Source organism: Sus scrofa, chromosome 15, assembly GCF_000003025.6.
Source record: "Sus scrofa isolate TJ Tabasco breed Duroc chromosome 15, Sscrofa11.1, whole genome shotgun sequence".
NCBI lineage: Eukaryota > Metazoa > Chordata > Mammalia > Artiodactyla > Suidae > Sus > Sus scrofa.
Genome location: NC_010457.5, coordinates 37476564 through 37493928, shown reverse-complemented (window position 1 = coordinate 37493928; position 17365 = coordinate 37476564). Strand labels below are relative to the sequence as shown.

General features: G+C 43.1%; 1 protein-coding gene across 10 annotated transcripts in view; it reads right to left on the bottom strand.

Moving 5' to 3' along the window:
* The window catches only part of MCPH1 (microcephalin 1), a 219786-nt gene that overhangs the window by 181043 nt on the left and 21378 nt on the right, over positions 1–17365 (bottom strand). For 5 of the 10 annotated variants that reach the window (XM_021075799.1, XM_021075806.1, XM_021075807.1 and 2 more), the window contains 5 exons: positions 11489–11576; positions 9949–10063; positions 7881–8024; positions 6367–6456; positions 3100–4215 (listed from right to left, as the gene is read on the bottom strand). In XM_021075799.1, coding sequence (XP_020931458.1) covers positions 3100–4215; positions 6367–6456; positions 7881–8024; positions 9949–10063; positions 11489–11576 — 1553 coding nt within the window. The other 5 variants (XM_021075801.1, XM_021075804.1, XM_021075805.1 and 2 more) reach the window with 4 other exon arrangements.

Below are 17365 nucleotides of genomic sequence, written 5' to 3'. Positions count from 1 at the left end.
CCCCTAAAACATCTCCTTGCACTTGTGCGTTTTTACACACACACACACTAAACACCTGGAAGGAAGCATGAGCGCTGGCAGTGACTACCTCTAGCAGACACCCAAACTACAGCCTGTTCTCCATAAAGCATCCAGGGTGACATCTAAAACATAAATCAGAACTGGTTGCTCCCTGTTTAAAACCCCCAAGTGGCTTCTCATCTCACTTGAAAACAAAACCAGACCACCCCAGGCTTGTCTGGGCCTGGCTGCCTCCCTCAGCCCAGAGAGTTCTCCCATAATGGTCTCAGTGCAGCTCCTACAAACATCTTCCACCTTAGGACATTTGCACTTGTTGCTTCCTCAGGCTGAAACATGACCCCCCCATGACAGAGGAAGGCTACTTCTTCTCCCTCGCCCAGGCCTGTGAGACAACATTACCTCCTCCGAGCAGCCTTCCCTAACCTCATCAGCGCACTTCTTTCTCATGGTGCTCACATTCATTTACTGTCTGCAGTCACTGGAACATAACCTCTGTGAGGTGAGCTGACTCCCTGGGAAAAGAAGAGAGCCTGGGCCACAACAGGGGCACAGAAACAGCTGTTAAATGAACTAATGAAAGGAGGTGAGGAGAGTGGGACAGGATGATTTTACCCTTTTTAGCAATTTCTCTTAAACATGTATTTGTGGTTTTTTTTTTTTTTATGAAATTAGAGAATGAAAGTTTAGAAAGAAAAAATTATTGGTTACTATGATTTCCTAAGTTAATAAAAACCAATCAAAATCTCTCCCTCCATTCCTGTTACGTTAAGGTTTATCACTGAATCTCTTTGTAACTTGTTCTCACAACCTTTACTGTATACCATCTATCTTAGATACAGACAAGGGCAATGAGTACAGTGAACAGAAAACAGGAATTGAGAAAATACTTTTATTTCACCATAAAAAGATTTAGAGAGGTACAGCCTGATGAACAGAGTGGGTTGTACTGCTGCATAATTTCAGCACCTTTGGAATGTCTAAGGGCCAAGGGCCGCAACTGGCAGTGGATCCCCAGGGAGAGATGCAACACCAGGTGGGCTGGCTGTGCACATCTAAACATTCAGTGGGTCTTGACTTGACTGCCATACAACAAGAGGGTTGAGGCTAGAAATAGCTAAGTCTTTTCCTGCCCTAAATTCAATGATTTTCTGTCTCTTGCAATGACATAAGGTGACCCTAGGCATCCTTACATTAGGGCACAGAGAATGTTAAGTTTCCATCTCTGAGCCAGACTTATTTATGTGGGCCCTGCCTGCACCCTGGTGTGATGGCCACACCTCCTGGCCCCAAACCTCATGGGGCCCAGCCCCGGACAGGGGTGGGGGGTGGGGAGGTGCCAGAGCAGGAGGATCCCGCTGTTCACAAAGCTGGTCTGTAGGGTGCACTACACCTTCTGAAAGCAGATTTTTTTTACTTGACTTATATTTGCAGTCATTAACATTATTCAAAATCTTAAAAAATACACAAGATAAAAATTGGGAAGAATGAGAATGCGAGCTTTAAGAATAGGATATTCTTAACTACCAAAACAATTCTGTACATCCACTGTTTTATATTAACTTTCAAGCTGACATGATTTTATTCGGGGTGGTTTTTTTTTTTTTTTTTTGGCCACACCCGCGGCATGTGGAAATTTCTGGGCCAGGGATCAAACCCACGCTGCAGTTGCAACCTGCGCCACAGCTATGGCAATGCTGGCTCCTTAACCTGCTGTGCCACAGAGGAACTTCCCTACAGGATTTTAAAACAAATATTTTGAAAACACATACTAACCCTAATAAGATATAGTCTCTTGTCAAATTTTATATTTTATAGATTTTTACATTTTATAAATATATAATAAGATTTTACATATTTTATATGAGAACACAGACATAAAAAGTAGGTTAAAAATATACAAACTAAATTATCTTTGTGAGATGATTTTGGGAGAGTTTATACCCAAGGAAAAGATATGCAGTACATCTGTGATTATTTCAATCCCTATAACTCTCCCATCTTGAAAAGGGTGGTTAAAAGGATTCAAAGAGTAGAGAAATGAAGAATAAACTTAGCCTTATTGAAACTGTAATCCGATATTAGGTTAGGATGGTTAAAGTTGAACATTTCTTCACTTTTGATTGCTGAAAACTGTTTGTGCTTATAATCAGAAAGGACAAAATGTTTGCTACTTTTGCTACAATTACATAGTTTGTTACTATAGGTACAATTAAATTACAGATAGGAATAAATCTATTTAAATGAAATGCTTAAAGCAAAATAAACAGAAGTCAAATAGGCCTGTTACAATGAGCCACTTAGTTAATATTAAAAAAAATTCTTCATAGCTAACATCTCCCAAAGTTTCTTCAAGAATAAATACTGATGAAGTTCCCATTATAGCTCAGCAGGTTAAGTACCCAACCAGTATCCATGAGAATGCGGGTTCGATCCCTGGTCTCTCTTAGTGGGTTAAGGATCCAGCATTGCCATGAGCTGTGGCATAGGTCACAGACAGACGTGGCTTGGATCCAGTGTTGCTATGGCTGTGGCATAGACCGGCAGCTGCAGCTCCAGTTCATCCCCTAGTCTGAGAATTTTCATATGCCACAGGTGCAGCCCCAAAAAGACCAAAAAAAAAAAATATTAACTTATTCCATGTTTACTTTTTCATATCTTTTCTGGAATGAATGGCTACTGCCTTAACTTCCCTTCTAAGATAAACAGCCTCACCATTAGATCTTATAAACCCTCCCTAGTGTAGTGTGCCTCTTTGCACAGCGATGTTAGAGAAGCCACAGGTAAAGCACTGGCTCTGGTCTGTTACTCACATGAGGCATCACTTACTTTGCACCTATAAGAAGGAAAGGGCTTAGACAACTGTGTTACTAACCTAGAAATTCCACAGGGCAGTAAGCCTTTTATTCCTAAAGAACTTAAAGAATTTATCACTGTTAATATCAAATATACATCCTTTAAAGTTTAAAAAGGGGGGAGGGAGAAATAATTTTCATTATGAAAAAACTGTGACAAATGTGGGAGATGGATGCACTGCCACATGTTCCTGTAACAGAGACTGGGTAAGGGAGATTCACATACTTTCCCTGAATCCTGGGGGCAAGGTTTCCCTTTCCTCTGCAGATGTTTCCACATCACAGTCGTCTACAGAGTTCAGTTTAGAATCACTTTGTGCTTGATCTTCAGAGGAATCCAGCACCTTAAGAGTACCTTCTCTCCGCACACTTTTTGGGTCAATCAATTCTTTCATTTCTTCGCTGCTTCCTTTCAAAGGAGTGAAATTGCCTCGGCATCCTTGCTGAGGAGTGAGCTCGCCCACAGGGTAAAAGTCACCCTCACCTGGGCAGGGGTCTCCTCCTCCCGGAGCCTCGGCCTGGGGACCGCAGCCTGGGGCCTCTTCAGTTGCAGGTATTTCCCCTAAAGTCATGCGAGTCAGCGCGGGCCTAGTTCTATGGAGCGCTGCCTTCTGCAGACCAGGTACCATGCAGGGGGCCCTGCCAATGCGCGACAAGTCGGCCATCTCCAAGACACTGGCTCGCTCTCTCCGGGAGAGGCTTCTCCTGCCTTGGAGGGGGGCAGGGTTGCGGACCAGCGGGTGCCCAGTGGGAAGACTCTCTGCACGCCTCTCCTCCAGATTATCTGGCGAGAAATAGTCATCATAAGCAGACTGCTCGCCATCCAGAGCCTTAACCGCAGAGCCGGTCACCAGCGGCTGGCTGTCCCCTGAGGCAAAGAGCTGCAGCCTAGGCCCAGCGGGCAGCCTCTTCTGCCTCCGTCCTGGAGGGGAGTGCAAGGCCCCTGATGTCCTCTTCCTTTTGGCCGAGGAACTTCCAGGTCCTGAAGAGCCCACGGGGGCACCTTCTGCTGGCAGTCTTGGAGGCAACAAACCAACCTTGTCATCTGGCACCTTCTGAACCTTGGTGTTGGGAGTGATCACAGCACCCACAGGGCCACCTTGCTGCTGGTGGACTCCCTCCTTGGGAAGGTTGCAGGGGAGATTCTGAGGAGTTAACTGATTGAGGGACCCTAGAGATGCTGAAGGATGGACAATGTGTGTTTTCAGCATGGGGGACACAACAGACACGTGGCTTTTAATTCCTTCAACAAAGTGTTCCACTTTCCTTTCCTGATCCCCACATGGAGTATTTCCACAAAAATCATCAATGGATGAGGGCAGATCACCAGCAAAGGAGTTTTCTGGAAAACATTAATAAGGAATTAACGTTTTAAGTGGTTTACGTTATTATCAAAGTAATTTGCAGTCAACCCATGAAGTGATACTTGCTAAGCGAAGCTCCTAGCTTGGAAGAGCCTGGCCCCAGCTCTTTTCCCATGTCAGGACCTTCCCGGAGGGACGTGGGCGACCCCATGTGGATTAGGGTCCGGGATGGATGGGGTAGGGTCAGGGAGGGAGTAGCACATCCTGGATATTCACACCTGGGGCGCCTCTCTACAGTAACAGCAGCCACACCCTGTCGCTAAACACTCCAAGAGGCCAGTGGCTGCAAAAGGTAAAGACCTCTGCCTTCAGGTCTGGTATCCACAAAGTGACTCACAATGAACTGTACCACCCCTACAGAGGATGGACCCCTGCTTCCACTGCAGTCTCCTCTGCATAGTTATACTCCAGGGAGTTTCTACACACCTGGCAGGATTCATAGTTCTGACTCGCTGCTGCCTATCTCCTGAAATCCGTGTTTATGTTTATACATCCCAGCCTTGCCCATGCACTACATGCAAGCATCAGTGAATAAACACTACCTTTCCTTCAAAATCCACCTTGGATGTTAGAATCTCTGCAAATCCTTCCACTGACCTCGCCAGGTCTAGCCACACGTGTCCTCCTCTATCACACAGAATTCCCCCTGATTCTCTAAGAGAATGTCCCCTGGTTCTGCCTCCCCCCCCACCCCACTAACCTAGAAACCCTGGCACAGATACTACTCTCTGGAATCTGGAGCTGCTGGCCCTGTGCTGGCCACCCTGATAGAGGCTCAATGTTGGGTGAACAAATGGAGGACCCTCACTTTACAGGAACTCCACACTGGAGGCAATGTCTTAACCTGACACCACTAAAGCTCTACTTTTCAAGAGGAAAAACAGAGCCCCCCATTCCCACAAGAGTAGATGGGGGCCCAGCAGGCCGGTGGTGTTGTGTCTCTAAGTCAGCAGCTGGAAACATAGGACATTTAATTTTAGCAGCTGAATAAGCTTAGCTCACTTTCAAAAGACTGACAATCTGCGTGACAGGGCATGAAGGGTGTTAATTCTGAAGTCAGCCTGCCTAGGTTTGAATCCTGGGTCAGTTGCTCACAAATTGCTTGACCTTGTACGAGCTGTGTGACCCCTGTCTGGCCTGGTGTGCTCACCGGCAAAGTGGGGACAACAGGGGCCACTCACAGGGCTAGTGGGAGATTAATCAATACACACAGGTGAGCAGTGCCCAACACAAGTGCCCAGACACAGCAACCATGAAAGCGAGTTATCGTTACTTGTTTCTAATTTACAAGAAATAAATACATCAAGTATGAAATAAAAAGATGAGAATTAAGATAAGTGGTCAAATAATTTCAACAAATGCCAAAGCGATAAAAGAATAAGCTATTCACAAAAACATTCAGCCTAAACTCCTAACACCGTGGTTTTGCTTTGTGACTTGTCACTGCTATGGCTTTCAGAAGAAAGGCCAGAACAGCTCAAGCACTTCAAACATAGTCCTGCTAGGGGTCACTGCTACTTATGTGGACTAAGGTGGGCTAGTGAGAAAATGGTAAGAAATGGGACAAAACCAGAAAAGGCTATGCCCACACAAAAAAATCATTCAGAGGGAAATAAGGGCTCCCACATTTACAAAATTATATGCAAAATTATAACTAATTTTATCGATTCTTTCTAATACTGCTTAGAATTAGAAATCCTTTTTTTAAATTATCGCCCAGAGTTTTTAAGGATGTACACATACTTAGCAACTTGTTCAAGAATTCATTACACACTGTGTGAAACAACTTTTCCTTGGCTCTTTCTGTTCTCAATACCATACAGTTTAAACTGCATGGAGATTGGTTCACATAAGATCGCAGGTTTTTTTTCCTTTTAAAATTGAGCGATCAATTCTATGTCACAAAGGCAAATGCCAAGGAGAAAACTAAACAAAACAAAACAAAGGGACCAAAAGGATGTTGAACTGACATAATTTTTCATTCCTTACTTTCAGTGTAATACCTAACTTCAGGGCAAAATTCATGAATTCTAATTCTTAACTAGCTGTTCTTCTCACTGAAAAAAATTCCAAATAAGAAAAGGCTAACATTCTCAAAGCTTAAAATTCATCACAGAAAATAATTTTACCTGAACACAAAGTATCATGGGAAATGTTCAGAGATGCTTCTTCACACAAAGAGTTAACGGTGTCACCAGAATTTTCAATCAACTGGGAAGCTGGAAACATAATCAAAACTCCTCATTAGAGACAACTCTGATTTGTGAGCAGGTCCCCTTATTCTACTCTGTGTGTGGACACAAGCATGTGCACACACGCACACATGCACACACATACAACTTATTCCTTGTACTTCATATTCTAGACAACACAAAACAACACAAAAACTAAGCCTTATTCAAATCCATTACAGATGACAGGAATCAATAAAATATAATTTACACAAATCATACCATGTAACAAAGCCCCAGGAAAATAAAACTTAGAAGGTATCTTGAGGAGTCAGTCAGCTGGCCTGGACCTAGGCAGAAGCTCAGCAGAGGTAAACAGATGGCGTTCAGTTGTCTCACTGCTCCATGATCAAGGCTTTTTTCTTGATGATCACGACAGCTGTCTTTTGAACCAGGGCAGTGGTTCTCAGCCAGGGGCAGCCCAAGTGTGAGCAGACACCCCTGGGCATCACATGTGGGATGGGCTGGAGTGTGAGCTATGTTGTGGCACCTACAGGCAGAGGCCAGGGATGCAGCTAACACTCTGCCACCCATAGGACAGCTGCCCAACAAAGAACTATCTGCCCCAAATGTCTGGAGTGGGGAAGTTGAAAAACCCCGGAGGTTTCACAGAAAACATCCAGGACATCAGTGATTTAACCACTAGGGTCACAGATGTTATCTTCAAAGGCTGTGCATGCAACAGACCAGAAACAAGAGATACTTTGGTTTCATAGTCAAAGACATGTTCTTTCTTTCTTTCTTTTTTTTTGGCCATACCCAAAGCGTGTGGAAGTCCCAGGGACTGGGATCGAACCCACACCATAGCAGTGACAATGCCCAATTCTTAACCCACTGAGCCACCGGGGAATTCCCAAAGGTAATTTTTGAAGAGACTTACAAGGATGCTTTCCTAAGGATACTTAAGCAAACAACTGCATAATGAGAATAAACCAAGATAAGGAAGGTAAGTACAGAGATAAAATTTTAAGTTGTTGAATTTTAATCTGTGCTGGAGGCAATTAACTAGGAGAATTAACACTGGAAATAATGGAATAAAGTTTAAGGCAAATCATTTTACATGCATATACAGGTATATACATAGACAATTTGGGTATTCACCTGCCCCATTGCTGGTCACTACCTCAATATCCACTCCTACCTCCCTCCTGACAACACAGCCCAGATTTTCTTAGTGCAGCCACATACCCTAGCCTACTTAAGACTACATTTCAGTCTTGCTTGCAGTCCCTTGTAGGCAACTTAAATTGTTTCCTATTTCCTAGGCTAACACTACCACAGTTCCCTTAGCTGTGCCATCCTGAATACCACTGGCTACAATGAACTGGTAGGTTAAACTCTGTGTATGAACACAAACACAAAGAAGTGTATTTTATTTCCTGGCTTATCTGGAGGACAGTGTAAGCACTTACAGGTGGGGGAGAGATTTTCCCGTTTCTCCTTCATCTCCTGCAATCTCTTCTCCATTGCACTGTGGTGGCCACTGAAGATTTTAACTGTGGGACTATACACCAAGGAGCCATTAGATTCAAATAAGAGAACAGGAACATCATCACCTGAAAATAAGCAAATTCCAGCTTTAAGCTCAAAAAAATGCCTTCCTCCTTCAACAATGATTCCTCCTAAGGACAGGCCTGCCCCTACCCCCAGAGTTTTCCTTTTTCTTTCTGACATTCAGACTTGCATATGAACTTGGCTGCATGAAGTGGGGGATCAGGGGACCCTTGAGCCATGAAATGATGGGCTCAATCACAGGGAAAACAGCTGTGCACTTCCTGGAATCCATACTTTGCAGATGATAAAAGAACTTTAGGACCCTGACCACCTGCCTCTCTACTCCTTAAAAGAAAAAAAAAAAAAAAAGACCACAGATCATTCAATATCCTCTCATTTGTAATTCTTGGGCCTGAACAACTTTTATTGTACCTCTGGTAACATACAAACATACAATAGTTGAATCTTTAATACCTTAAAGTTGAAGTTTTAAAAAGACAATTAAGATACAAATTTGGTTTAAAAAGAGAACTATTAAAAATCTATTATTGCTGGAATTCCTGTTGTGGCTCAGCAGAAATGAATCTGACTAGTATCCATGAAGATAGAGGTTCGATCCCTGGTTTCTCTCAGTGGGTCAAAGATCTGGCATTGCTGTGAGCTGTGGTGTAGGCCTGAAACTGTAGCTCCGATTCGACGCCTAGCCTGGGAACCTCCATATGCCGTGGGTGCAGCCCCAAAAAGACACACAAAAAAAATCTGTTATTGCCATTTTGTCAAATTCTTTTCAAATACACCATCACTGGTGCAGGAAAGATGGCCAAATGGCCAAAGTAAGAAGGCTGACAGCAGAGAGTTGCAGGGCTGTGAGGCTGCAGGCCAGGCGAGGCAGGATGTGGTTGGCTATAGGACATGGTAAGCATAGGATTTTATCCTAAACATCTATTCCTTGGGATGACACTGAGGAATTTTAAACCCTGGGTGGGGTGTCCATGTCAGCTCAGATTTACATGCTTCGACTGAAGCGTGGGAGGTGGAGGTGAGGACACAGTGGTTGGAGGGCCAGTGATGGAGCTCCCAGATGCTCACGTGGGGTGGCACAGAAGAAGAGAGCAGAGGAGTCAGGAAATCACTTCAGAGCAGGGTCTGGGGGCCTGGTGGGTGATGGTGTCAGAGCAGACAGACGCCAAGGAGTAGACAGACAGACATGTTTCTGCCTGGAGCAGACAGATAGACTAGACTGTGAGGTCTGGGACCAGCACAGCACCAAGAGAAAGAGACTTGATTCATTGGGCAATGGCAGGACTGGGCACAAAAAAAGATAAAGGCAATGTTCAGGGAAGTTATGGGGCAACACTTGCAAGCTAAAGGTTCTAGTTAGGTCTGCTACTTTATCAAGACAGACTTAAAGAAGGAAAAAAAAAAAAACTAGAGGATTGAGTGCTTTCTATGTTATGCATTATAGTTAACAAAATTGCTTATTTGTATCAATGACGTGTTAGGATTGGTCTGAAATACTGAGTTTAGAGAATAGTGAAAAGGCAAAAAAGAGAAATACTAAAAACACATAAAGTACTTTAAAGTTTGATGCTGTTTGAAAATATTTTTCTATATCATTGAGAGAATCCATCATCTAACATTTGCCTATTCTGGATAACAAAAAGACCAAGTACTAGTATTCAGTAAAAATACAAAGCTATACACACAATAAAGAAAGTAGAGGGATTTATTCTAACAGGGCTAATCTGTCAAAACTCCCTTTTCTCCTAGAATTATTCCTGCAAATACAAAGTTTCATCGATCCGATGAATGACTGGGACTTTGTGGTTGACTGGGTTCAACCATGGACCCTACAATGGCTGCAGTCAGGTCTCCTGAGGGTGACAGATTTGTTTTCGATCTGCTGGGCTAAAACTCCCACAGTCCTCTCAGCTACATCATGTACAAACACAGGTGCCAATGATGGCTCTACAATTCCCAGCTTACCCAGAGTTCTCTTCTGCTGCTGGAGCTCTTTAGCCATCTTCTCAAACCTCTTTTGCAGTCTTTTATCATTTTCTGGTGTTTTAGGAATAAAATCTTTAGGCTGCATACACTTGCGCTACACAAAAAGGACATAAAAATTAATAATACTGTATCGCAATTGTGTAAGACAGGAAAAGAACCCTTTCATATACATTCCTGATATCTTCTATAACATCAACAATAAACCTTCTTAAAGAGGTATTTCTTGCACTATATGTGAACTGGTAATATTTATTCTTTCTACAACTGTAAGAATATGGACAGGATTTTAAGGCTAAGTGGCTATGTTTTCTGAGGCATTTTCAGGATTCCAGCATTCTTAGTTTCCAAGAAGGTTCTTAAAACAAAATTAGTCTCTTTTTCCTTTTTATGTTTTTCTTCTTTTTTGGCCACCCCAAAGCATATGGAGCTCCCAGCCAGTCATCAGATCTGAGCCACAGTTGCAAACTATGCTGCAGCTACAGCAAAGCTGTATCCTTAACCCACTGTGCTGAGCCAGGGACCCAATCTACGTTCCAGGACTCCAGAGACGCTGCTGATCCCATTACAGTGGGAACTCCCCTTTTTCCTTCTTTATGCTACTCTAGTTTTGTTTTGTTTTTTTCAAACTGGAACTGCTTATTTTGAGGGAAGGGCAATTAAGAGATCTGCCTGATCTATGTTTACTTGATGTATTACAATGAAAATATACTCTTATTGTCAATATGTCTAGTATAAATACTTATTTTTAAAACAGTAAATAGAGCTACTGCTTGTCCATCTAGAGAGTCAGGAAATGTTCCCATTTCACTACGTCCAATGAGATGTAGACAGAGACAGCCAGACTGAGTTCTGGCTTCTCCGTGATGAAATGTAATGGACATGCAGGATTTACCATTTGCAGAAAACTTGGAGATGTTACGGAAATTCTCTCTAATCTACAGGGAATGTACAGCTCTCCTCTGCCTATTTCAGTTTGGAAAAAGTCTGAAAATCTTTTCTCCAGCACGGATTCTCATGTGATGACAAAGTGACCGATATTTTATAGTGAACTATACCCTCAAATACAGAAATCAATTAAAACTTTTAAATAATAAAAAATCAAAAGGGTTGTAGTTCAAATATAAATTAGCCCTCAAGTGAAAGCAGTAACTTCATATTGGTACAGATTTTCTGTAATAAATAACTTTACACACTTAGATACTCATGCTTCAGACTTTTGAGATTTTCAGCCCAAAGAGATGAAATGTATTTTACTCAGAAATGGATTCTGAGGTAGTTACCAGAGCACCTGAATCAGGGCTGGCCCCCTTACAACTCTGTTTCCTTTGGCCCAACAGTCTCTTCCATTTCTTACAAACTGACTCTAGTAACCCATTTAAAAATGCCATGTGAAAAGAATACCATCAACAGCAACATTTAAGACAACTCTTGACCATATTTCTAAAAGTTTTATTTTCTAGGAACAAAAAAAGATGAATACATCCTAAGTTCATGGTCCACACTGAGGTAGTGTACTTACCTTTTTTTGGATTATGCTTGGTAAGTGTTGGTTAGAGTTAGCTGCGGGAAACAGTGACTCATCCATGTGCACTCCAGCTGTCCTGCATCTGTGTAAGTAAAATGAGGCGTAATGAGCGTGTTCTGTTATAGTCACACGCCGTTAAATCTGCAACGTGTGTCAGTTAGCAAAGTAAGAAATCCCTGCACAGGCCATTTTAACAAATGGGTCTTTTAAAATAAGTACATTTATTACCAAACACAAAAGGCAATATAAATTCAACTTTCCAAATCTTCTCTGACCGGTGTTTTTAAGTATTAGAGTAGAAGAGAGAGGCAGGTACAGGAAATATAGTTCTTATACAAGCGTAGACTTGTAACACTTCAAAATGACCAGGGTGTGGCCCTCATAAAGGTTTAAGCACATGCAAGAGTACACAGGACATACAATGAATAATCCAGAGCTAGAAGGGTCCTAAAGAAATTAAGGCCAGAAAGCTCATCTTTTCCTCCCAAACTGAGTTCTCCTTGCTGTGTGCTTCTGTCCAGGCATCCTTACCCCGAAACTGGGTCTATGAGCCCAGCTCCTCTGGGCTCTGCCTCCTGTTCCCCTGGCCTGCCCACCTCGGGAATTCCTGGACTGTGCCCTCCTTCTAAGTATTCAGTGCTCAAATCTAAACAATCACAACAATGTTCTAAATCATCTCCTTCCCCACAGGTTTTCCTCCTCTGACTCATTCACGTAATACTGAAATATTAATCTTACAACATTTCATTCACCTCTCCACAACCCAGTTCAAACACTTTCAATCACTCCCGTGTTTATGCAATTATAACACCCATCTGTTGAGTCTTTGTAAAATAGGGCCCCTAAAGAGTTCCCTGGCGGCACAGCAGGTTAAGAATCTGGCATTGTCACTGCTGTGGCTCAGGTCATTGCTGTGGCACAGGTTCAGTCTCTGGCCTGGGAACTCCCACATGCCACAAAACAAAACAAACAAACAAAAACCAGCAACAAAAAAACAAAACAAACAGGACACCAACAAGGTGATGTCCTTATCACTAGATCTGTGAATTTCAGCGTGTGGTCAGCAGCCCTGGAGCCGGTCAGAACTACCGTAATCCCCACTCAAGCAGATAATAACAGGAGACCATCCAACCAAAAAAAAAAAAAAAAGAAGAATGGAGAACCATAGAATCAACTGGAACACGAGGATCAAATGGCAATAAATAATCATCTATCAATTATCACCTTAAATGTCAATGGACTGAATGCCCCAATCAAAAGACACAGAATGGCTGAGTGGATAAAAAGGCAAAAACCTTCAATATGCTGCCTACAAGAAACTCACCTTAGGACAAAAGATACATATAGATTGAAAGTGAAAGGCTGGGGAAAAGTATTTCATGCCAATAGACATGACAGAAAAGCAGGAGTTGCAACGCTCATATCAGACAAAATAGACAAAAAAAAAAAAAAAAAAAAAAAAAAGAACTACCGTAATCCTGCGAAAACTCCCTGTGGTTCCCACTCCTCACGTCAGGGCATGCGATGGCCCTGGTCCCACTCATGACATCGAGGCACACAGTGGAGCCGTTCCCACTGCTCAGGTCAGGGGATATAATGGCACCATGAGCCATCCCCACACATCCAACACAGAAGCAGACATGAGAACCAGACCATCTTGTCTTCACCCAGTGGTGAAAGTACTTTGCAAAAATGTAACAATCCAAAAATATGCTGAGGAAAAAGACAGAAGTGAGTAAAGTTCTAACCCCTGGTGGTGGTGGGGGGCGGGAGGCTGAAAGAACAGGTCTCAGTCTGGAAGCTCCCCCTCCTCACTAGACTCCAGCCACTGGAGTTTCTGGTACTGTCCTGCCTAAGGCAGTGAATGGCCTTCCCTCCCCAGAACACTGGTCCCCCAGGTCACCAACTCCAAGGGGCCTCCCCAAGCACTGTCCAGCCAGGGGGACAAACTCAGAGGGCCCTCTTACCCCCTTTGAGGACCTTACAAAACTTTTCTTCTTCATTAAAAGTATGTTCTGTGAAGGCAGAAACTATGCCTGTCTAGTTAGAGCTGTAACCTCAAAGTCTGGCAAAAAGTCTCAAAAATATTTTCTGAATAATGACTAAACTGTAGAAAGAAACACTTTTGACTTCTTTATACCATATGTGTATTCACACACCAAAAAACATATAGCTCAAAAGAGATCACAGAACTAAACACAAAAGCTAAAGTTTCTGAAAGAAAAATGCATGAAAAAACTCATGATTTTGAAGTAGGCAGAAACATTCAGATAGAATATCAAAAACAAAGCACAGAAGAAAATGAAAAACTGGACTTCAACAAAATGAAAAACTTGAATACTCTGAAAGACACAATAAAGAAAACTAAAGACAGATGGAGAGAAAATTATTGTAATATGTATATATATATATGTATATCCGATGAAAAAAATTAGTGTGCAACATACAAAAATCACACATAGCTTAATATTAAGACAAAAACCAAATTTTAAAAAATTTAAACCCAAGACAATACACAGTCACTAAGCACTTATCTTATGTATAGTACTAGTACTCAGGGAAATATAATGAAAACCAGATGGGATCCCTCATTATAGTTAACTGACTTTTGACCAGGGGCCCAAGACAAGTCACTGGGGAAAGAACAACAAAAGTCTTGTCAACAAATGATGCTGAGACAACATGAAAACAAATGACATGAGACCCCTACCTTATACCATACAAAAACTAACTCAAAATAGATCAAAGACCTCAATGTCAGAACTAAAACTACAAAAAAATCTTAGAAAAAAAAAATTAGAGTAAAACTGTGTGATCTTGGATTTGGCAAAAGCTTCTTAAATGACACCAAAAGCACAAGAAACAAAAATAAATAAACTGGACCTCCTCAAAATTAAGACCTTTTTGCTTCAAAGGAAAGTGTAAATAAAGAAAGTGTAAATACAATCTGCAGAATGGGAGAAAATATTTAAAAATTTTAGGTGTATGATATATCCACACAGTGGAATATCATTGGGTCACAAGAAGCAAAGAAATTCTGACACAGGCTACAACATGGATAGAGCCTGAAAACACTATGCTAAGAGAAGAAACCCAGCCCCAAAGGCCACCTATTGTATGACTCTACTGCATGAGACTCCAGAATAGGCAAATCCCTGGGGACAGAAAGCAGACCGGGCTACCTTGGGCAGAGGGCACAGCAGGATCAGTGATGTAAGGGTTTCGTTCTGAGGTGATGAAAATACTTTCAATAGATTGTGGTGGTGGCTGCACAACTCTGAATATATTAAAAACCACCAAACTGTACACTTTAAAGGGTGAATAATATCCCCCCAAATGTTACCTACAACAACAACACATGAATACCACTACATACTTACTAGAATGGCTAAAATTAAAGATTGACAAGTGCTGATGAAGATTCATGTCCTGCTGGGAAGAACGTATAAAGTGACACAACCACCTTGGCAAACAGTCTGGGTTAACGACCCAGGAGAAATGAAGATACACAAGGTCACAAATGTGACTGTCCATAGAACCTGAGTCATAACAACCAAAAACTGAAAACTACCCAAAAGTTCATTAACAGGTGAACAGATAAACAAACTCCTATATCCCTGCATTAGAATATTGACATGTATGACAACACAGATAAATCTCAAAACCATCATGATGAACAAAAGAGAAGCCAGGCTCAACATAATACACACTGGATGACTATTTATAAGAGATGCTAAAACAGGCAAAGCTAATCAACAGTGACAGACACCAGGTGAGTGGAAATTGGGGCCGGGGAGGGTGACCACAAAGGGACAAACAAGAACTGTCAGGGTGATGAAAATGCTCTGTATTTTGACTGTGGTGATGGTAACATCTGTATGTACATTTGTCAAAGTTCAATGAACTGTACACTTAAAATGGGGATATTTCATTTTACAGAAATTTTACTTTTTTATTTATTTGCTTTTAGCTGCGACTGCAGCATACAGAAGTTCTCAGGTCAGGGATCAAACCCACACCACAGCAGCAACAACAATGGATCCTTAACCATTAGGCCGCCAGGGAACTCCAGAAATTTTATTTTTAAAAAGTTGACTTTTAAAAGTACAACTAATTGCTGAAGCCGGTAAAAAGCCTACAGCTAAGGGCTGGGCAGCATAATGGATCTAATGAAAGAGATGAGGAATAGGCAGCGAGGACGGAGAGGACCAGGAAGGGTTTCTTGGGAATGTCTTTTTTGATGACCAGCTTCTTCTCAAGTGCAATGTCACCTATTTCCCACTGTTATAAGCACAAAATAGCCAAAAAGGGGAGGCTGGGAAGCACTGGGACAGAAGACTGGGATCATCTCTCATCACGTCCATGGCACCATCAGCAGGCTCAGCCCAGGGAAGTGCTGCTGTCTCCCCCACCACATAGCTGAGGAAACCAAGGCCACAGAAAATCCCTCTGCCCGCATCTACGAGACTATAAGCCCTCTGCCAGGCAGTGGTTTCAAAGGCTTGGTCCCGAGGGGGGAGGTGTGTGGACCCACCACACACCTACACACAACGGAGGCCTGCGCAGACATACTCCCTGAATCCACTTGGGTTTAAACACGGTCCCACGACTCAAACATCGAGTGCGCTCACATGCTGAGGGAAATTCTGAAGCCACCACATCAAAACCACGTTTATTAGTCACTCAGTCAAAATCTACTGAACAAATAGAAAAAGCTCACCAGCTGGATTTCTGCTTTTCTTCAGAAATGTGAAATGGTAACGTTATCCCCCCATCTAGTGGTTAAGAAGAGAAATGTTTCCAGAGATGCCCCTAAAAGCAAAAGAACCAACCTTTTATCTAGCTTTTCAGACTGCTGCCCTCAGAGCTCCTGGGAACAGGGCAGTGTGGGTTCCCTTCCCCTGAGAAGTCCTGCCTGGGATCCAGCCAAGAGCCCCCCTGGACCACCCACACCCAGCCCACCCTCAGGACCAGCCTACCCCAAGCCCAGGCAGTGAGTCATTCAGCCAGTGTCTAAATCCCTATGCTGGAGGCCAGGGCAGATAACAAACAGGCACTAAGTGGCTGACACTGTGAAGGCGCCAGACTCCAAGCACCCTATCCTGGCATAAGAAAGGTTCAGGTCGTACCCCGCCCCCTGGGAAGAAGGCAGAACATTACGGAAGTTCCAGTGACAGTGCTGTGAGTAGAGAGCAGAGGGGGGCAGGGGGGAGGGAAGCGGGGCTGTGGGTGAGCACCTACTGTGCGCAGCCTGGATCTGTGCTTTTTCAACATACCCGGCTACTTCCCGGGGAAGCAGTGAGAGAAGAGGTAGGATTTGAACAAGGCTGAAAGGAAAGAAAAGAGGTTCAATAACCGTATTTGAGGGAGGGACACATGAGGGAAACAAACAGCAAACAACAGAGGAATGCAGGGGGACCCCAGAGGCCTTCCCGTCCCCTCCCCTGGGTTTCATGCACACACTAGGGCAAGCACTGCCTGATGCATAAAGGCCCAGCCCACCTGGCCACTCCCCGTCCTGGAGGAGCATGTTATTATGTTCAGCCCTGTTAACTGATCTTTAAACCAGAGGATGGATGTGCCAGAGACACGGTACTTTCAAAACAGAAACCAGACAGGGAGAGACTTAAGGCAATAAATTTCCAACCCCCACCTTGCATAGATTCCTTCTGAAAACTGAGCTAGGCCCCTACTTCTCCCACCCACCTCCCTCACTCTGCCCAGGCCACACGGTCCCCAGCAGCTCCTCCACCACAAGCCCTGCAGCCACCTAGGACCTCTGGATTTGCCCATAAACAGCTAACTCCATCCCGAACTGTACTAGGGTACCTGCTGGGGAATAAAATCCTCTAGGACAATGAAAACAGGAAA